Source organism: Sylvia atricapilla, chromosome 9, assembly GCF_009819655.1.
Source record: "Sylvia atricapilla isolate bSylAtr1 chromosome 9, bSylAtr1.pri, whole genome shotgun sequence".
In the NCBI taxonomy this organism is placed as follows: Eukaryota; Metazoa; Chordata; class Aves; order Passeriformes; family Sylviidae; genus Sylvia; species Sylvia atricapilla.
The window spans coordinates 20,067,190-20,089,833 of NC_089148.1; the positions used below are offsets into that span (position 1 = coordinate 20,067,190).

Here is a 22,644-nt window from a genome sequence, read left to right on the forward strand (position 1 = left end):
TATTCTGGGTGCAAGCACCCACACCACAGCTCCGTACAACTACTAGAGCACTCCAGAGATCAGGAATTGTCCAGAAAAAGAGCATTTTAGCAAGCTTGTGACAAAACCCACAAGTATGAAGCTCACTCCACCATGCCATAGACTGCATTCCAGTTCTCAGCATGTACAACAGTACGTGCATGTCACATTGCAGTCATACCCACAAGATGGTGTTTTTGGAAAACAGTTTATTTGAGAATTACACAATAGTTTAAATTCTCCAAAATACATCTTACTAGATCCCTACAAAAGAAATCTAAATAGGTACAACGATACCAAATTAAATTTGTTGCAACAGTTATTAAATATTTACTTCCACTAATATATACATACAAAATGCCACACAATGAGCTGTTTACCCTTGGAATGTGTGCTGCCTTCCAGCAGTTATGCTCCATCTCCTCCAGTTCCACAACACGAAGACCCAATATTAACACTTTGTACATCCTTTATTATAGGCAAAAAATAAAGAGTTTGTTTTTGTTGGGGCTTTTGGGGGAGGGGTTAACAGAAATTAACCCTCTGCCATCTCACAGCTGTGGTAGTTTGTCTACTGGGGTATCAAACTTGAAGTCTGCTGGGAAAAGATCTGGAGCTCGAGGATAGATCAGCCTGTATGACTGTCTAATCGTAACATCAGCCACACCAGCAATATCACCAATTTCTACAACAGAAAGTAGAGAAGTGATTAGTTTGTACTTTTGCCATTTGTATTCAAGAAACCAGCAAGCATAACTTATCAAGAGGCACTGGGCAATTGCAACTGTCCCAAAAGCCTGGCAGAAATAGTTTTAACTGTGGTGACTAATATTTTGGACATCTATGTCTTTCTTATGTGCCACAGTTCAACTTAACCAATAAATCATGGAATAACAAATTTCAATTTGGCAGAGGGCTAAGAGTATAAAAGTGATGAGAAAAATCTACTGCAAACTCTACAAATCATCATCTGGATCTTAATTTTTATGCTTTGATTAAATATAAGCAAAAGCAAGCAAAAAACACTCATAAACCCGTATCTCTGGTTAAAAATTAAATACATTCACCTTAAAATGCACCAACAACGCAGAGGCACAGAGCACTGTCTAACAAGCTGGGGGAACACTTGTTTGAGATGCACAAGAAGTTAAATTTATTCAAGAGCTAGTCAAGGGAGGAATTTAAACCTCAAACTGCAGAGAGCCTTCAGCATTGTCTGAAAACACTGGAGCAGTGTGGAGCCATGGTGCCCATGGCAGGTAACTGTATTTTAACAATCACTCTTCAGAGATGCAATCCAGGAGCTCCTAACCAGCAAGGATGAAGGTACTGAGTGTCCTGGGCTCCAGGTCACTCACAGGCCCAGCAAAGCCCCACCAGGATGGAAGCTCCAGGAACATAAGCAGTTACAAATACAGAACAAAACACTGCAACCTGACAGATAAAGCTTCTCTTTATCCAAAAGGGACTGACCATTAAGAAATAGTTACATTTCAACACTTCTGATCTGGACTGGACAACCCAGTGGAGCACTCGGATCCATTTCTCACATCAAGTTCTAAACCCCCGGCAGCCTTTGCAAACTTCTTCACCCAAGCGCTGCTGACCTGGAGGCCTCATTCCCTTGAGCCCCAGGGGCTGATCCATGCTGCTCTGCGGCAGAATCTGAACCCTCAACTTACTGCCTCCTCAACCTAGCAGCAGGGGATCTGCCCCAGCTGATCCACAACAAACCTTGCCATCCCACACCTTCCATCTTTACCACAGGCTCATGGTAAATCAAGGACCATGTACTTATACTAATGCAGGTGATTCCCTGGCTGCAGAAATTATTGAAGATTCAATGTAATCCAAAAGCCCAAGTGCTCTCTGCAACTGCCCCAAAGTTTGTGTTGGGAGTATTTTAGAGCAGCAAAATGAACACACAAAAATACTAGCATAGGTGAACTTAATTATTATGCCCATTTGAATGCACTGGTGCACTGCATTAAAGAATCCAGCTCCTAACGCCAAAAAATGAACTCAGTTTACACTGAGTGTAGCCAATTAGTCCATGTTCATTTTGGGGACTGGGAGATTCTGGTTTGGTTCCTGCAGCACGCAGTTAGAATGGGGCTTATCACTGTTTGCACAGACCTCACCCAAGTTTTACAGTAACACTGATTTTTCTTTCAATAAGAAAGACATAGCAAACTAAAAACAAACCAAAAAAAACACCAAAACAAGTCAAGTTTTACCTTTTTGTGTCCTTTTCTCTGAAGAAGCCTGTGATGCCATGTAAATAGCTGCAGCTGCTACAGAGATAGGGCTTCTCCCAGGAACCAAATCTAATTCCACAGCTTTACGGGCAATATGTGTTGCTGCCATTTGCACTTGTTTGGGAAGACCCAGATTAGAACAGAATCGTGACATGAAGTCTCCAGTTGTAATCAAATCAACACTGGTTTCCAGAGCTTTCAAAATCAGTTTAAAACACCGGCCTATTTCTTTCTTTGAAATCCTGGATACTGCACATATTTCTGAAAAAAAGTGTACATTAAATATTAGGCTTCACAGTATTTGCTGCCCCCAAAATAATCAAACTTGATTCTCAATATATTAAGTCCCACAGAGAAGCCCACTTTTCTGAAGGCCACCATCACTAAATAAGCTCCAACCATTTGTGATACTTCTGTCTGTGCACACTTATCATAAGGTACTAATTAATAGCTCACTCAGTAAGGGAAATTTGGTATTCAATGCTAGAGCTGCATCTCTGTTTAGAAAAAGTTGCACAAATTTATTACAGAACTGCTGGTTCAAATTCAGTTAAATTCAGTTACAACACTCTCCACCATCCTCTGATCAAAGAAATGCCTTTTAAGTTTCATCAGCACTCAAAATAACTTTTGAATGCTTAAACCTCCATGCCCAAGAGCCTACTACACAGATAAAACAAATTTCCACAGACCCTTCTACCCTCCCCTCAAAGGTGAGCTACAGCTGAGAACAACCAATTTGACAAAATCCAGGAATAAGAAAACCAACCTCCTACAGTGACAAAAACTAAACCTTTCCTTGATAGCAAAATTGAATCTGTATCACTGAAAACTTACCTTTAAATGTTCTTGGAACGCCCTCTTGCCTACAGGCTATGTAGAGACAAGCAGAAGCAATAGCATCATTACTTCTCCCCTTCAGGCTCTTTTGCTCATACACTTGCTTGAATAAATTATTTGTTCGATCCTTCAACGCAAGAAGATGAAATTTAATTAACTCTAGGCCATTTAATTAGCAGCAATATCAAAAATTCATGTGCTCATTATATTATGCTAACTAAGTCAATGCCAGAACAATTTAAGGAAGAGAGACATGAACTTACAACTATATTTCTGGGGAGGTTGATTCTGTCTGCCATGTTTGTAATTTCTTTAAAAGCATTCATCATCGCACGATCAGAGCTGCTCATAGTTCTGCGATTTTGGTACTTTGAATTCCCAAATTCATCAAAACTTGCTGCACCTGTGCCCTGAAAAGAAAAATTTGCATCATCAATAACACAAGCAACTTCCTGCTCACTGCCAGAATAAACATCTTCCAGCTCTATACATTTTAATTCAAGGCATCAGTTCCAACAGTTGTCCAAATAAACATCACCAAAACTCATTCAATCCAGCATTGTTCCACACAACAGGTTCTACACTTTGCACCGGTCTCAAATCCTGACTTGCTTCCCAGAGACCACAGATTACACAGGGCCTTTTCTTCCCTCATGTAACAACAGTTACAGAGTCAAAAAGAAAAAGATAACATTAGCCAACATGTGCGTGTCAATACTCCCGTCCCCAGTGCTGAGGTCCAGGATGATAGCCTATGCAAGTCTTGTGCATCCTTTGGGCTGCATCTGTGGCAGACAGCTGAGTCAGAAAAACAGTTTTATGGTCAGCTGGAGACCAGTGGTTACAGTGATAACCATCATAGTGAAGGCATGGGCAAAGAGAACACAGAAACCAATGAGCCAGTCAAACCCAACTTGACCCTGTGCCTGTTAGAGGCTGCAAGCCTTAATCACAAAATGGAAATATCTGTGTATTTTAACTTTGTGGGAAAATCATAGGCCTCTTAAAAGAAAAGCTTGAGGTTTACAGAGATTTACAAGCCTTGAACCCAACCTGGCAACTTCAAAACAAGCTTCCAAGGTACAATTTTGTTTTACCTTAAAACTGATACTTTTATGAAGTATGCAAATTTGCCCAACCAAGACCATCTAAAATATTAAAGGTTTCCAATTTGCCAGGAGTCCAAAACAACTCTTAACTAAATAATGCCATGTCAGTTAGTGATAGCTGATGACATGTCATGTAAGTTCAGAAGAACATCTGTAATTTATATTGTCTACATACATGTTTGCTGTCACAGTATGCAAGGGGCCCCAAGTTCTTTCAAGCAGAAACTACTACTTCACAATTCCATCATGTGTAGAAACCTGGATTTCCTGAATTTCTGAGCCTTTATTCCTTGCTGGTACCTTCAAACAATTTACCTGGGATGCAGAATCCAACTTCCACTACAGACAGATTTGGTCATCTGAACGAGCCACTACAGACACCAAGTACCCACTGTCATTTTGCCAAAACCAGTGAACAACATAAAGCAGGCCTTGATCTGTGACTGACTGATAACCTGGCAAAGCTCTTGCACACAGAGGTCTCAAATTGAATACCCAGCAATGGATCAAGATGTCCAGGCTGTACAAAGTGGGGTAAAGACACAGTGAACAAAGGACAGAACACGCCCTGGCATCAACAACTTCTTCTGAGCTGCCCAGTTTCTTCATTCCTGACTCATGTTTTTTGGGAATTGCCCTTCTATTTTAACACGGGCTCTATAATCTCTCAGGTGCACTTCTGCATGTAATACATGTTCTCTGACTGACAGTTGTAACACTCACTTGTGACCATTCACTTACTCTGTTCCCCTTCCCATGGCCAAGGCCTCAATGACACCCCACTTGCAGCAGCCCCAGTGGATTCCTCCCTGCTGAGACACCATCAGTGGTGCTCACAAACCTTGTTCACTGTGGCAACTGAGGACTTGGCACAGAACCCTGCTCACAAGTCTCCTTAGCTCCAACAGGTCTCTGCAACAGATTCCAGAACCATTCCTGGTTTTTTCCTACTACTTCAAACATACTTTAATACAAAATAAGCACCCAGAAGTGATACTGGCACCAACACAGCAGAGAGCTGCTGCAAAGACAATATTACTTCCTTGGCTGGATGAACACCTCCAACTATTCAAAGGTTCCCAGTAAGATGAAAAGGTAAACAAAGAGCAAGAGCAAAGCACAACAAACTTCAGGCCACACAGAGCAATACTAGGCCTTCCATTCAAAAATTATGCCAGAACTTCCCTTGGCCCAAAGCATACAGGAGTCTCAGGTCAAAAGGCTCCTTGCTGACCACCAGTCATACCTGTTCTCTGCAGTGTTACATTTGTGTTTATCACAGCCTCCTAGACCAGTGCTATGCACAAATGCATACAGGAACTGCAAGAGCTCAAACTCTCGTAAATGCCAGAAGAGTGAGCACAAACAACAGCAACCCCCAGGTCCCTGTCTAGTCAGGCCTCATATCAGAGGCTACTCTGTCCTGGAGCCAGCAAGGATTCCTCTTCACCACAGGGATTCTCCCTCATCCACTGGTTAAGGAGAACCAAAAAAAAAAAAAACACACCACCCCACATCTATTAGGTGCTGTGGAGATAAAATAGACAAGAATTTACCCTGCTGATGTGAGCCCTCTTCCAGAGCCATGCCAAATACAAAACTCACAACTATAAAAGGGGTGGAAAACACTCTTCCACCTCAATTGCTTGCTTACATAAACCACAGAAATTCTCCCTGCATTAGTTATTTAAATGCACCATTTACTTCCCTTCTGGAGCTTTGAGGGACAATGCTTTGTTGATTCCAGCCCTTGACAACCATGTTAGGAGTCCCTTTCCTTTCATGGAAAAGGACAGAAGCCACACAGTTTTAACTGAAATGAAATCGACTTTATGAATCATGTGGTTTACTGTTATGGCTTTTGAGTTAGTAGTTCTACCTGTCTGGCTTTCAAACAGAAAAGAAGCCTCATGGATACAATCCCGGAAACAGCCTTCAACGTAGCTAAAGTGAAAAAATGCAGCCAAGTAAACGCTGACAATCTCTGCAGGGGCTCAGTGGAAATCATGTTTACAGTGTGGCATTCAAGAGCTTTGTACCCCAGTATTTCCCCACAGTAGCAGAAAGTGTAAGAATGACCATTATCATTCACATCACTAATCTGTGGTTAACACAGCACCAAGGCGTGCCCCTAGATCCAGCAGTCTTCTTGTCCAGTACAACCTCTCATATGAATCAGTCTGATGGATCCTTTCTGCTTTTTCAATCATCAGCCTGATATCCTCTCATTGCTTATCAATATAGCACTTCCAGACTCAGGCCATGCAGTTTAACAACAGCCAGCTTCCTTTCACACATATCTGATCAAAGGATAGGAATTCTATGCCAAGAGACCGCATTAGATCTTTGTTCAACCAATATATATTCTCTTGGAGTTGCAGTTACTACAAAAAAGGAATCAATTAACTAGTGAAGGTGACAAAAGACATTTTCCACAAGACAGGAAACAAAATTTTGTTTGCTTTTTTTACTGATAGAAAAGAGTTCCCTGCATCAAATCAAAACTAAAACCTGCTCAGTTATTTTTCTTTCATTTTATGTTAGAATTTTAGAGATAACTATAACATTCTGGCAATCAAGTCACAATTAACGTGACACTTCACCATGCCTCCAATTGATCTGCACTGTAATCAGATCAACTGCAGCACATGGCATCTAATTTCAGAGTTACAGTTCTGTGCCAGTATCCTGAAGATCTGCCTGTGGAATTCAAACCACTTCCACCACTGCCAACTATGCTATTCACCCTCCTCTTCACAGGCAAATTAATGTTTGTTCCAATGCAGGCTGCTTCTGCTACCTCAGCCGAGTTCCTTAAGCATTAAAACCAATTAGGAATTAATCCCCTTGCAGGGGCAGAGCAGCCTCAGCTGCTAACACTCAGACCACACCCCTGGCAGGAAGGGGCCCCACAGCAGCACCTCCTGCCTTCCCAGAGGAAGGAGACAAACCACTCTGTGAAGCAGAACTGACCCTCTTCCTCTACTGTTACAAAGCAATACTGTCGTAACTGGTTGAGACTCCATTTCCCCCTACCTTCCCAGGAGTTTACAACAGATCTAACATGACATGCCATGAGAATTATCAGTGTCCTTCTCTTTTGGATTTCCAACAAGACAGGTCATGTTTTAGGATTTTTTCTGGTGGGGATGTTTTTGTCAGGGTGGAGCAGGTCAGATGTAAGGCTTTATTACCTGCAGTCCTACCTCAAGCAGAATGAAATAGCCCTGGTCCTGTCCCATTATGACAAGCTAAAGCCATCTTCAGCACACAAATGTGGGGTCCACTCCAGGCCATTCAACAAACTGCTGTTAACTGGGAAAACAATAAACTTACCTTGCTTCATTCTCTAGAATTCACAAAGGTTGTTCTGTACTCTGTCAGATGCTACTTACCCTTTTCAAAACTACATTAATTTCTCCCTTGTTCAACTACTGTGTATATCTAGGTCAATCCACACCCCAGCCTACCACCAGCAAGGACTTTCAGATGACTGCTTGAGATATGAACTACTACTGCATTAGTTAATTTTGCTGCAAAATTCATGCCATTTCTGCACTGACAGGCAATTTCTTCAGCATCTTCTGATAAAAGCCACTCACTTCCTTCCAAATATTTTTTTAAAGAAAAGTATCCCCAATACAGAGCTCACATGAATGAGCCAACATCCCAAGAGCTCCTGCTTACTAGCAAGATAAACACAGGAACTCTCATGCAGAAAACATCCTGGTTTGTCAAAGGGACTCTCAATTTCTCATGGAAAATAATGCACCTCTTCTGCAATTCCTCCCTGTGCAAATGACATATCCCCAGTAGGGCTGACTGCCCTCTACCTTCCCCAACACAACCCAGGCAGTTCCAGTACTTTTTACTCAGTTCTCATGGCTTCAATCATGCCACACCAACACTCCCACAGCTTGTCTTTATGGAATGGCACTCTGCTACAGCAAGTTTGGCCAGGCCTATTCTGGGATGTTCTGGTTCACAACAAAACTTTCATTAGTTGAACATCCATCTCTGAAAGCTTTTCATGGGCAAACAAACTTTTCATAGAAGTTTCAGAGCTCAGGTCATTCTACTGACCGAATCAAACTGAGCTCCCAGAAGCAAACCTTGTATTTACACAGCCCAGAGAGAGAAACAGTGTGAACCTGGAGCAAGCAGTCCATTTCTCCATCTGTCTATAAAGGTATAGATCTTTATCAAAGCTGACCAAATCAGCAGTGGAAGTCCAAGCCCTCTGAACTACCATCTTTCTGATCCTATATAGGTGGCATTAGAATTCCAGTGACTTCTTCTGCACTACTTCACAGAGCCACTTTGCAATGCCGGTGTTTTAATGGAGCAGTGAAGAATTTGTTTGCCTGAATGTACTCCAAAAGCCAACTAAAATCCTAAAATGTGATAGGCAGCAATGCTTGGGAGTTATCCAAAACACAAACATCTACTCAAGACAATTCCTCAAGTTTCCTTTTCACTGATGGTGAAAATTAGCTGCCCATCAGTATCCACTTGTTGACTTCCTCACTTTGAAGAATTCCTGGATGAAAAGTATGCTGCCCACTGCCCTATACACACATTTAGGCATTTCATCCTAGCAATATCACTGGAACAAAAACTTTTGAGAAAACATTTAAAGCAGCAAAATGCTTTTAGTCAGCAATGGCACCCCTTTTCATGAAACAGTCAGGAAATCCAAAAAAATTAATTTGGATCTTGCAGTAAAAAATGAAGAAAGTACAACAATTAAAACTTACCTGGGTCCCTACTTTGTTAAAGGGAATGCATTTGTGTGACTAGGCCTACTTGCTCCCAGGAGAAACAGCAGGATATGATCACACCACAAAATTTCAAGCCAAGTATAGACTGAATACTTTCCTCTGGGGCACTCACACCATGAAAGAATTCTACATTTAGTGCTTTAACATTAATTCGAAGAACATGTACAACATGAGATCTCCAGGTCTCCAATACAACTCTGATACAGATTTTACTACCAAAAAAATGGCAGCACTAGCTATCAATACCAACACTAATTTCAGAAACACCTCAAATACACTTGCTAAGTCAACATACTTATTTTAAAATTGCAACATCAGCTTTCCTATTTATATCAAAGGGTAGCAAGTAACCCCACAGCACTGCAAATCTTTTGGGTTTTTTGCAAAGGTTGGCCCTTTCCTTCTATCCCTAGGAAAGGGCCACATTTTTATACACTATTGAAACATGAAAGGTCAGTTCAGGCAAAAATCTTAAAAAATACATGTGCTGTATAGTTTCTCTATGGATGTACAATCTGGTACTTGACATAAAAACACAAAGTAAAATTGAGTATTTGCAGTGTTACCTTGCCAATCATTGTACTCAAGTCACCATCACTCAGCAAAGGATTCTGGGTGTCCCCGACTCGAGACGGGTCTTTGGTGGCTTTGTCATTGCTGAACGTTCTCCACTCTGACCCCACGTCTATGACCCGGTCACCTGAGGACACAGAGCAACACAGAGTCTGCAGTTACACAGTGATTTAAAATACTGCGTGAAACATTGAGCCAGGCACCTGAGCTCTGCACTGTGAGGAGGCAGTCTGCTGGCATTCCCAGACAACAGTAACTACCACGACAATGAACCAGAATGTTCAGTTAAAGCAATGGGGGAAAAAATGCAACTAGAGCTGCAGAGAAGTCATAAATAACTAAACAAATGCATCCAGAGCACAGGAACTGTCACCTTTATGGATTACAGTTATCCATGAATGACATCGTGGCACTTCCAATACACAAAAGGAATCAAGATCTCGATTTCCAGCTGCAGCCAGGACTGCCTGTGGCTTGGTCTCAGTGAGTCACTTGTTGTAACGTAGCAAGTTCTACTGCATTTGCCATGTGATCATCGTGCACATATGAATTATCTACCATGCACAATTCCATTAGGCTATTGTCAATGACTTCTCTTGCATCATTTCCAGGCCCCTTGTACGTTCTAACCCATCATAATGACATTTTCCAGTTCAGTTTTTGTTCTTCAAGACAGTTCTGACCCTGTCCAATTTCACGATGCTTGACAGTATCAATATAAAATACATATACTCTACTACTTCTTAAACACAATCAACCCTTATATAAGTGGAATATTTTCAGTACAGATTCAGAATAAACAGGAAAAACACCATATTTTCTGAATTTTCCTTGCAATCCTCTCAATCTCACATTCACCTAAACCTTTCCTACAGCAACTTATCAGTTTGAGAAATAATTCTCACCAATATCCTGATGCAGGCAAAAGCCCTACAGCAAACAACAGTAGAAACACTGGGGGGGGGGGGGGAGAAACACAAAAGAAAACACAAACCCCAGCCCCAAACCCAGCACAGTTCATGGTATTCACAGATCTGATAAAAGCTACATCTCAAAGGTGCTGCCTCCAGAGCAATACTACAGAATTTTTAAGAACACATGAACAGAAGAACACAAAAGGAACACTAAGAGAAGTGTTCTGCAGTAAAGCAGAATACAGTTCTGTGCAAGATGCCAGAAGAAACTTCAAAATAATTGATACCCTTCTTAGCTAAACCTGAGAAAAAATTCACCACCTTTATCAATGTTTAAGTTTGTTGGGAGAGAAATGTCTGCAAAAAAAAGTAGCACTGTGACTGCATATTTTCCAGTATGGAAATCTTAGAATTAAATCACAAAGGCTGATTTAACCTGGTGAAAACACAGGCAGAAAAAAGCTCTTTGCAAACAATGGTAATACAAGATCCAAAGCTGCAGAAAATGCAGAAGGTGTGGACAGAGTGATGCAACTGCAGAATTCCCCGAGGGTGACAAGGGGAATCTATTCCGACAGAATAACTCAATTTTTAACATAACATTATGCAAGGAGACTGCCTGAAATTGAAAGCTCTGAATGAACCAAAAGAAATCACTGCAACAAAAAAAGAATAACTTTAGGTGAAAGGTGTTCTCATCAAGAACTGTCAGACCTGCTCATAACTATGGCTCCACCTTTATTTACTGCTCTAATAAGAAACAAGAGGAAGAAGAAAAAAACCCAACACCAACCATGAAAAACTACAAGGTTACAGATAGAATGGATCTGTGCTGCCTTTTACTCTTTTTGCTACAAAGGTCAACCCCCACACCCTTGGCAAGCTTAAATTTGCAGACAGTGTGCTCCTCTGACTCCTGGACTCTCTGTAAACATTTGATTCAGTAATGCTCCTTCTATGGCCTAGGAGTAACTTTACTTTTAGACAAACCCCCAATACTGTTTACAGCATCTAAAAAAAGCAAAATGTACTTAAAATTCTGGCATGGTATAAATAGAACACTGAGTACAGAGCAATGATGTAATATTTTTCCACACAAGTGGGAATGACCTAAATGACTCACTCAGGGATCTGCCTCTTGTGAGTTATGAACCATTCCTGCTCTAACAAAAAAGTTCTATATCACTGCCTGCTTTGAGAAACACGAGACTGAGACTACTGTTTCAGAGTGAGAAAAGATTAAGTAGAACAAATCACTGAATATAAAGCATTTCTGTAATTAAGATGCAGTAGGTAAGTATCTTCATTTTGCCAAGAAATGTGCTACCGCAGAAAAGAAGTTTTTCCGTATACTGTCAGTGTCATTAAAAATATACAGAAGTCCCAGGCAGCACATTCCATCTTTCAAAAGGCTTCTAGAAAAGTGTGACACAAGCTAGAAGTATTAATGAAAATGGAACAAGTAAGCCCACAGGTTTCCATACATGGAAAACATATTCAGCTACAAGCATGATTAGTTGGATTATCCCATTCATCAAGAAACAAAAACAAGAAACAAAATGTGGCATTTATTATCTTTAATTCTTCAACACATAAAAATCACTTTGGAACTGGGATATTAGTACAGATGCAATTAAGCCCCTCCCTAAGTGGTCAAAGCAAAGCTTTAAAATACAAAACTTAAGTCTTACAAAAAGCAGTGTAAGAAAGCCTTGAAAACTGTTCACAAGTTAAGAATTCAAGTTCTAGACTGAATTTGCTAGGTCATACCCTACTGACTGCCTTTCCTAAACAAGTTGGAATATGGGTCCAACAAAAACGAGAATAAAGAAGCTCCCAATAAGTACACTATACAGTTGTCTCTGCTTTCTCACACTATTATATTGGTTTGCGCAACCCCATAAAACTGCAATCAGGATGGGAGTGCCCACATATTCCTTGGCTATCTCCTTTTGATGCAGTCCTTTCAAACAGAAGGGCTTCACTAGATACAGTTACATTAGATACTCCTTTATTTGATTTTTTTCTCTGACAGATGAGTTCATCTCCTCAGCTTCCTCCTCTGAAGTACATACAAAAACAACAGCCAACAGGAAAAATCCCTGTGAAATGCATCTCCAGCCTGATATCCCAAAGCATTTTTCTGAACAGACAAATTCTTCTCCATTGCTCCATTTCTTTTCATAAACTGTTCTTCCAGTATTCAATTTCTCTTTAAAATACAATCTAACAGACAGGTTCCAGTGCAAACACACATTGCCAATTTCCCTGATTCAGGTTACTCATCATCTGAAAAGCTCATTTAGTAAAATGCAGAAGTGCTACTCAGAACAGAAAGGCTCAGGCCAAGGTTACTTCTCTTCACAACTGACATATGCAAAGAGCATGTGCTACAAAAATGCAAGAGCAAACTCAGATCAGACTCAAAAACTAAACCAGAATTTTGAGCAGTTTTAAAACTTAGCTTGAAACATCTACACATCAAAATCTATGTATGTTTACTCCTCCCCTAAAAATGAAGTGATTTATCACAGAAAAATATTTTCAATCAACAAGTCCTGAGTTTTCAGTTACATATTTGCAGAGAAATAATACCAGCCATTTTAATGTTGCACTCCACTTGCAATAACTCATAAAAACATATGTATTTTTTCTCCTTCTGCATTTGCATTATCTGTTATAAGAAGATAGCTTAAAACTGGATATGTGTAACCAAAACAAGAAATATGATGACATTCATGAGCAACGTAATCTTCCATACCCAGTCTGGAAACAGTTCTGAGAAGGCCTCTTCTTAAGTTCTTTTCAGAGGAGCTCTAATGTGAGCTGGTCGTTGCATTAAGTTCTGCATATTACTACCTAATATTTTAATTTTACCATAAATATAGTATTAAAAGTTCACTTGCACTCGGAACTCCCAAAATACCTACTGTTAGTAGAGAATGCTTCATCCTCACAGTTACTTAAGGAATCTGCTGCCATCTAGTGAGAACACATATTATACTTTTAATTAAAAGCATTTTGCAATGCCACATTTAAATATATGTGTATACATACAGGATTACACTTGAGTTTCAGTCAGCTCCTCATTAAGCAGAGTAATGAGGTGCTGTGACAAACTACAGTGAAAAATCTAAGGAGCAGACTACAAGCTGGGGAGAATCCCAGAGACATAAAACTGCACAGAGCCAGGCTGAACAGAGTCAGATGAAACTTCAGCTCTCAGCCTCTCCTAACTCCTAAATCACTTTTGCAACCTTCTGCTGGACTTGCTCCAGCAAGTCTCTCTCTTCCTGGCATGGAGAAGCCCAGAGCTAGACACAGAACACATTCCTACTCCAAATTCTATTTATTAGCTTACATACTGCCCCATACAGTAGCACACAACCTTTTTTACTACTTTTCAACTTTAGAACTTCTGTCAAGGACCAGATGTATTAAATGTTACCAAAGAATAAACTCATGGAATAGGGAACAAAGAAATTAACACAATTTCACAGTCACCATTTTTTCCACAAAATTTCCAGCCTTTAGTAAGACATTAGAATTCTTTGTAAAAGTTACCTTGTTTTCAATGAATTGTCACCACCACAAATTCATCATCAGAACCAGCAACACCAGTCTATTTACAAGACAGTTAAAATAACTAAAGCAGGCTTTCAGATGCTAAACAAAACATTAAAACCCCACAAGCAAACAAAAAAAGCCACAGATGATTTTAACTAGTTGCCAGACATCAGCAGCATCACACCAGTACCAAAAGGCAACTATGGATTGAAACAGACAGTACAGCACCGCAGGCAAATGACTGCTACAAGAACAAAGGCTTAGCAGCTCCTGCATATCAAAATGGTGACAAATCTAAAAGGACTTACAGGCTTCCTAAGCCATCAGCTTGCATAATAATTTTGGAGGAAGCAAATGAGAGTAGAAATATTAAATGATCAGGTGGATAAGTCTGGTCAGCTGAAATTACACCCCCCCCAGAACTTAAGGCCTTTAAGAGATTAACTGCTCAAATACTTGTGAAGGATGCTCCACACTACAGACTCTCAATTAAAAATATTCTGCCTGATCTACCCTACACCACAAAATCTCAGACTTTTTCCATCAGAGGAGTTCAGGCTGTTTCTAGCCCATATTTGCCTAATCACCTTGTCAGCCTGCTAAGGAAGCAAGTTAAGAATCACTCCCCAAACAGGATGATTCAAACTCTTACTAGAAGAATCTAGTACTTCACCTAATGGAAGCATTAGTGGCCCTCAAATGCCTTAGGCTGCCAGCCAAAAACCCACTAACTAGAAAGCCTCCTCCACCCTCCAGGAAATTTCATGCTAAGAGCAGTGCTTATTACAAAGCCTGACAAAAGATGCTAACTTTTAACATCTAAAGTCTCTTTCCACGCTTATAAGCATTATTGCCAAACACCTAGATGCAGCACCCCTTTGCCTTTAAAGCTGAAAAGGGCTGGAATTAAAACAGACTATCTGAAATGCTGGCTGAGAAAGGCAAATAGGTTACTTTCTTCTTATTATAAATTTCCTGTATAAAGATCTGTGAATGTTCATGCAAGAGCCAACTATCCAGAATGTCTTCAAGCATCAGTATCCTTTATAATTACCTTTCCCCTGAATGCAAAGTCTTTTTGCAGGAACCGACTTTTGTCAGACACCTTTTTGTAGTCTAGATACCAAGCATGTAAAGGTTGCTAATACACATCCATATCTAAAGATTTTTGCCTACTTTTTTAAGCAATACTTTGAATTAAGAACTCATATTATACTTTTAAAGACTGATGATACTTGCAGAAAGGAGTAAACCTGAACATATACCCAAATATGAAAAGATTTTTCCCTATGGATGTAACCGCCCTCTACTGGATCTAATTCAGAAGTACTTATGCACCTTCCCCACTTACTGGATACTACAAACAGCTGAAAAAAAAAAAAAGTTTCTTTGGTTTTCAGAAAAAACAAGCAGCTACATAGAAGCAAGCAATCTTATTCCCAATGACAGACATCCCAAATAACGAACTGACCATTTGAGAGGCAACTGTGAAACCCTTTCCTACTTGCTTATTATACTGCCAAGAAAAACCAAACCTGTAGTATAGTCAAATCTTGCCTATTTCCCCATGGATGACACTTGAATTTACAATGCACTATTTCAGTCTCAAACTTGTCAGAATTATCAGCCAAACAAATCCTCAGACAGATTTTTCTAACAGCCTTACTGCTGACCACAGGTCATTGAATATTTTTCCCTAAAATTCTTCAACTGAACACACAGGTATACAGAGAACAAGGAATAAATTTCTGAATATTTGTCTTAATCTGATTCAAAGCTTTAACAAGTTGATACATGTCTGAGGCTCCCCATCAGCTGCAGACAGGCTGCCCAAAACAGAGCTATACAAGAGCACTGCTCCTCTCAGCCACAGCTGCCTACTGAAGCAGACAGAGCTAACCAGCTAGAGAAAAATCACATATTGCACACTGAAAATAAATTCCTCACTGCTTAACTCCTGTACAAAGACAACATTGAATGAAGTTTTCTATTCAGAAGTTTCAAGAACGTCTTAGAAAGGTATTCCTAACCTGAGATACTACACAGCAGGACATGCCACCACACTTGTTCTTAGCCTCCTCTGAAATTCACATCACCGCTTGCTGCATCAGGAAAATTCAGTGCTTTGTCTTCTACTTTCACTCTGCTTTCTTCAGTCCCTTCTGGCATATCAACTGATTCCCAGCCTTTTTACTGCCAATAAGGTAGTAGGCAAAATATTTGCCTGTCAAGAAAGAGGATTTACTAGTCCTGTTCTTGAACAACATGCTTTCCCCCCCCGTTCCAGCTCTGCCTGGAAAATAAGATATGGTGAACATTTGAAATGAACACAGAGCTAAACCTTAAGAACTCTGTCCATGAGCTCTCCCACCAGCCCATGAACCTTTACTGTAGCACATAGTTTAGAATGACTGGAGGAAGGCAGGGATAATAAAACACAATTCTTGTCACAGCAGATAAACCTGGACAGAGTTTTAAAGTCTCAAATGCATGTCAATCCAGTCTAATACCAAAATTCCATGGATAATTGTAATTTAGGCCTCCAAGTACCTTGCAAGCAAAAAACCATTAGCAGAAGGAAAACTTAACAAGTTGGAAATAATTGTCAGGAAAAGACAGAACACAAACTAATTAAAAAAAATGTAATAATGAAAAGGCAGAGGAGAGGTTTTAGTAGAATGAAGCAGTTATTTTGAAACAATAATACACTCAACATTCAGTCATAAGGACATTACAAGATTAAATTATTTTAATACTGCACAGCAAAACATCAGTTTATTTAGAACACATGGAAAATACTGTGCAAAAAAGTCCAGCATACTAGATTTAACTTAAATCTAAGAATAGACTAAGACTAAGAATAAAACCTCTAAGCAGAAAACAAGTCAGATTTTTTTTATCATTCTGAAAAATCCCTTTAGAAAGTAGTACATGTAACATACAGCTCTGTCTAAAATACAGAATTCACTTGATAAAGAGATCACCTCCTCCTTGTCCTGGCCTCCTGCTCTCCCCAAAATTTTCCATTGCTTTACCCTTTCAATTGCAGGCCTTATAAATGCAGTATCATTTATAGTAATACTCATTTAACTTCCTATTCTCAGAAAATTGATTACAAGCTTGAAAACCATCTATGCACCAGCTATTTTATCCTACAACACAGTTCTACATATAATATTACACTCTTTCCATAAATAAGCCATTTCAGTATTTTACCATAGCAAGCAAGAAAAACATCAAGTGCAAATACTTAGTTAAGTCAAAGACTATCAGCTGTCTACAGCTAAACTGCAACCACACACACAAAAAAAAAAAAAAAAAAATCAGTGAAGTCACACCAGTATGTAATTTATAGAGTAAAGTAAGAGCAGAAATTCAGCATTTACCATTTACACCAGCAGTGCTCTGCAGACACTAAAAATCAGTATTTTTCAATAAACCTGTAGCACTTCTTTGGGTACACAGTATATTGATTTTTGCACTGGGGGGGTTAACGGCTCTAAATTATCCCCTTCACTGAAAGATCTCAGTAGCTTTTAGTCCATTCCAAAATATATTTTCAGTGGGCTCTACTCACATGTGATCATGACGCATTCAAGCCCTGAAATGAAACTTTTCTATGTAAAAACAGGAAATGACATCATTACTCTTTAAGGGGAATGTGTCTCATGGAATCTGCAACAAATACAGAAAAGCTGCATTTGGAACACATGAAAACTAAATTTTGTCTTCACTCCTTTAAAATATCCCTGTGTCACAAGCATGCCCACAAAACAGGCATCAAGGATTGAGTCTGGTTTACGCCTTCTCTAAATTTCTTTCAGACCAGGTGAGAAAGTATTTAGTGCTCACTTCCCTCTGCTCATGTGCTCTTCAATTACTTATGGCCATCCTATCTATTTGTTTCCAAATTACCTGCTGGATACCTTAGCTAAGGAACTGGGCACAAAGGTAAGCTAAATAGCTGAAGGAATGCAACACACAATGAGAACTATCAGCACAATGCTGTTAAAGCCTTTTGGTGACAAATCCACAGAAATGTTTACCTAAAAAACATTTTTTATCCTCCCAGTAATGCTGGCAGTAAACTGCACTGAGACAATTACAAACATGTATTAAAAACTCAATTCAGAAACAGCTTCTATTAATATTCTAATGATGCTGCTCACTGAAAATGCTAACATTTTGAACTAAAGAATTCACCAATGATATTAGTTCAGAAAAACAAGAGGATAAACTCTTCAGGCAAGAATTCCTTGTGACTAGGTAACAGAAGGTACACGAAGTGACACTTCTGGCAAATACCAAGTTCCAAAAAATTACATTTATGAAGAAAAAGCTTTTCCTCTTCTCCCAACACCAGATCTAAAAAGTTATGACCAAGATGGGCTTTTCTGCTCAATCTCTATGACACGCATGTAAAAAGCTAAACATGCACCAAACTATTTTTAAGCAGTAACTTAGAAGCTGAGTATCATATTTCAGCAGGAAATACTGCTACAGATATTTGAATTTTTAAGCAGCAAATTTATTCTGATTCATTGACCTTTATCACAATTTATGCAATTTAAACCAGCCCTTTTTAACAAAGCAATTATAACCATTCCTTTAGAGATTTTAAATGGTTTCGTAATTTTAATGGAAACTAGTACTCAAGTTTAAACATTTTAACACTTTAACAATTTATGTTGAAGTTTGCTTTTGCATAAAGATGCATTTTAGTTGCTTGGCTAAATTAGTACTACCTTCACCACAAATTCCTTAACTTTCAGCTTTTTATGAAATTTTCTAAATTCAGCAAGGCAAAACAAAGCCACCAGGAAACAGTGATATAAACAGTTTGAAATATTTAGCACCACTGAATGAATCACCCAAACATGCATCCTCAAGGAGGATTTTTTTCACATAATGGGCTAAAAAAAATTAACAGAAAACAATGAAGCTTTAAGGATCATCACAATACAAGCATGGCAAGTTTCCTATGATAAAAGCAATAAAGACAGTAAGGTGCATGTAAGATGCTCATCCTAGAAAAGATACATAAAAACATATATGCAGCAGGTTCTGTTACAAGTTCCTCTTTCTCATTTAAGAAAAAGACCATGCCTACCAGGCCTTTCATTTTAAATATTCCATTATACTCAGAAATACAGTTTAGTCTGTAGAACTTGCTGCTACACAAACAAAGTAAAAGAGCTCCACAAAATTCCAGGGGGAAAACTTAGGATAGTCTTAAAAGCTTTGGGAGAAATGATTTACAAACACACATGCTGGCATATCCATATAAAGACAAATATATAAGATTTATATATATATAATATATATGTAAATACATAAGATAAATATATATCCATATAAAGATAAATCCTTCAGGACAGAATATAATCTCTAGCTACGAGGAAACTGAGGTTCATTGGCATTAGGTTTTGTGTTGTGTTGCGCTTTTTTTCCTTGTAAGCAAGTTATTTCACAGAGCTTTTATAACATCTCTTATACTTTCCTGAATTAAAGAAGAGTCATGATTAAAGACAGAATACTGAACTGGACAGCACAGTACTCTAATTCATAATATATCACACTTAAAATTTTCAGTCTTTAAAGAGAGTTTGACCCTTTTCATAGTGTAACACATTACCAGAAGACAGGCTATTCAAAACAGTAAGCTTTCAGCAAACAGACAATCACAAAAAACCCTAAGCCCCAGACAAAAAAAAAACACCCCATCAAATCTACCACCCACACCTGGGCATCAAGAGGGCACAAACCTACACACATCATTTAGGTTACATGGTAACTTCTGAAAAATATCAATAACTACTTACCTACTACTAGCCCACATTCAGAACAAATCATATCACCAGCTCTGTAATCCTCCACTAAAATGGAATCTGGATGATTTGGGCAAGTCACCCTCGGAAGTACATCCAAACTAGGAAACAAACAAGAAGCATTCATTACTATTAAACAAGCAGGCTGCATATCAAAAGCAAAAGAGTTCCTTGCTGAGATGAACATTTCACTAACACAGCATTTAATGATTTAAATTATGGAATTTAACTTGATTACCTGAGCTGCACTTTTTATTCAAATGCTGTAACATTACCTTTGACAATCAACTCTTCAGATCAACTTCAATTCCAATTCTCTTGTAATGTGTCTTGTACCAAAATCACTTCAAATCAAAACTTCAAATATCTGCATAACAGACTTGATTAAATGCTGTGTAACTCACAAACTACTGCTAAATGAAGCTTCCCAAGAAGTTAGTGGCAATTTATTCATCCCAAATGAGCATTTTCACTCCTTCTGCTCGGAACAGAATTATTTACCAGGTCCTTAACTCAGGAAGTAATGCATGTACAAAATGTATGTTTAGAAAATTCCCAATTCAAACACTGGCTTACTTTAAAGTAGTTGAAGAATAAATTCAATTTTAAATTAGGCAATTAATAGTAAGATCTTAACAAAAAATAATCAGTTCATAAGGCAATTACATGACAAGAAGTTCTAATTACAGGGATCTCTCACACCCATGGATCTTCAAGAATTACAGCTTCCCATAAAGCATTAGCATTATTTAATAAAACAGCTCTTAGTTACTTACTGAAGTAACAACCAATTGTTTCTAACCAAGCATTTTAAAACAAATACTTCATATTAACAACTGATCAGTAATTCTACTAAAACAAATTATTTCAAAATTGGAGTACAAAGGATTTACAATTGGGGTCCATGTATTCCATAAAGTTGTTTTGCTCAAGCTGAAAAGCACAAGAGTACAGAAGTTGATCCCAAAAAATTTATCATGTCTACTAACCTCCACCTAATTAAGACAGAAAACAATGTGTGATTCTTTCAACTGTAAAAAATTTCTAAACAGAAATCACTCCGAGTTACCCCATTTTCCACTATTATTTCTGCCATTAGTTCAGCCTAACCTATACTTCCCATCTTAATTTTCATTTTTTGGATATTTCTGATGAGTCTAGAATACAAACAACCCCAACATTTTAATCCACTAACTGTTCACAAAAATGTCTGCAACTTGAAACCAAGACTCAAAATCAACACAACTATTAATATTAAAACCTCCAGAAAGCAGCACAAGATCTTCAGATGTAAACTGTGTTTCAAAGTACTACATTACATTAAAGCTCTTTAAACTACTTCCCTTCTATTCCCAGACAGAAGTTTCTTATGACAACACTGTTGACAAAGCATTATCAATCATCTGACATTTGGCATTACACGAAAGGCAGTGACACATCAACCAAAAGGGAAAAAAAATCCAGACACCTCAAAAAATACCAACAGTGTTGTTTCAGACTTTACCTCCATAAAACATTTCAAGTTTGTCTTCTCATCCCAATTTAACTCGGTTTATTTAGACACATATACTGTACTCCTTGCAATGGGTTCAATTTACTAAGCCACCTACACCAAAGGAAAATACATGGCACCTGTTGTGTAAAGGCCCATCTCAGCAAATAACTCCCGAGTTGCAGCAAGACTACTCGGAAGCACTTCCTAGATCCCAGGACAGGTTTAGCAGGAGTTAGAGAGTCACTCCAGTCTGCTCCGTGGGCCTTTCTGACTAGCAGTATAAACTCAGTACGTCTCCAGGAAAAAAGAATTCAGAGCCTGAAACCCGTCTGGTCACTGACTGGTGCCGGCAGGGATTTAGGGTGGGAGCCTAAAAGCAGTTTCCAGGCCCCGATAAGGTGGAGCCAGGCCAGGGAGCTGCACCCCGGCTCAAGGCGGTGCAGACGGAGGGACGCGGGGTCCGCACCAGGCGGTGCCCAGGGACACGGCGGGACCGGCTCGGTACCGCCTCGGTACCACCTCCGGCCCTCAGGGCACGGCCCGGCCAGGCCAGGCCAGGGGCGCGCTCGGGGGACGAACCGGGCCGCGTCAGGTCGCCGTTCACACCGAGCTATCGCTGACGAGGAGCCCAGCAGTCGGGGCATAAATCCCCCGAAAACCTCGGCGTCTCCTCGTAGCGCTGCCCAGCAATAGCGACACGAAGGCGGCGAGCTCGGCCCCTTAGAGGCCGCTCAGCCGGGGGCCGCCCGGCCTGGCCCGCACGCACAGGCGTGGGCGCCCTGAGGCCCGGCCACTCACCGCCCCATGAAAGGCCCCGACAGGACACCGGAGAGAGGCCGGTGCGCCGTGAGAGCCGTGCTAAAACGGCGGCACTGGGGCCGGGCAAGGGCGGCGGTGGCCGCCGGTCAGTCCCCGGGCGGCAGTGGGGGGGCGACGCGGCCATCTTCTATCTGTGCCCGGGCGGGAGCGGTGGCGGAGCCGCTCCCGCTCCTCCCTCGTGCCCCCGCGCCCAGGCCGCCCCCGTACCGGCTGGTGGACGCCATCTCAGCGGCGCTGCGGCACTGCCCGAGACAGCGCGGCCGAGCGGCCCCTGCCGTTAAATCGCGAGAGCGGCGGGCGGGGCCGCACAGCGCTCCTACGGATGCCGCGAGGGGGCGGGGCACGGGCGGGGCCGCCCCTCGCTGGCGCCGGCGCACGGCGGGCTCCTATGGCCGAGGGACAGGGGCAGGAACCTTCCCGCGGCCCAGGCCCACGGAGCGCT

At 40.3% G+C, this 22,644-nt stretch overlaps 1 protein-coding gene across 1 annotated transcript; it reads right to left on the minus strand.

Moving 5' to 3' along the window:
* Window positions 1-469: 469 nt before the first annotated feature.
* GTF2B (general transcription factor IIB) lies at window positions 470-22,518 on the minus strand. The gene is made up of 7 exons (XM_066325169.1): window positions 22,410-22,518; window positions 19,883-19,989; window positions 9,573-9,706; window positions 3,380-3,526; window positions 3,114-3,243; window positions 2,256-2,537; window positions 470-703 (listed from the first exon to the last, which is right to left on the minus strand). The coding sequence occupies exons 1-7, from the start codon at window positions 22,424-22,426 to the stop codon at window positions 570-572; spliced, it is 951 nt and encodes a 316-aa protein (XP_066181266.1). The 5' UTR covers window positions 22,427-22,518; the 3' UTR covers window positions 470-569.
* Window positions 22,519-22,644: the final 126 nt, after the last annotated feature.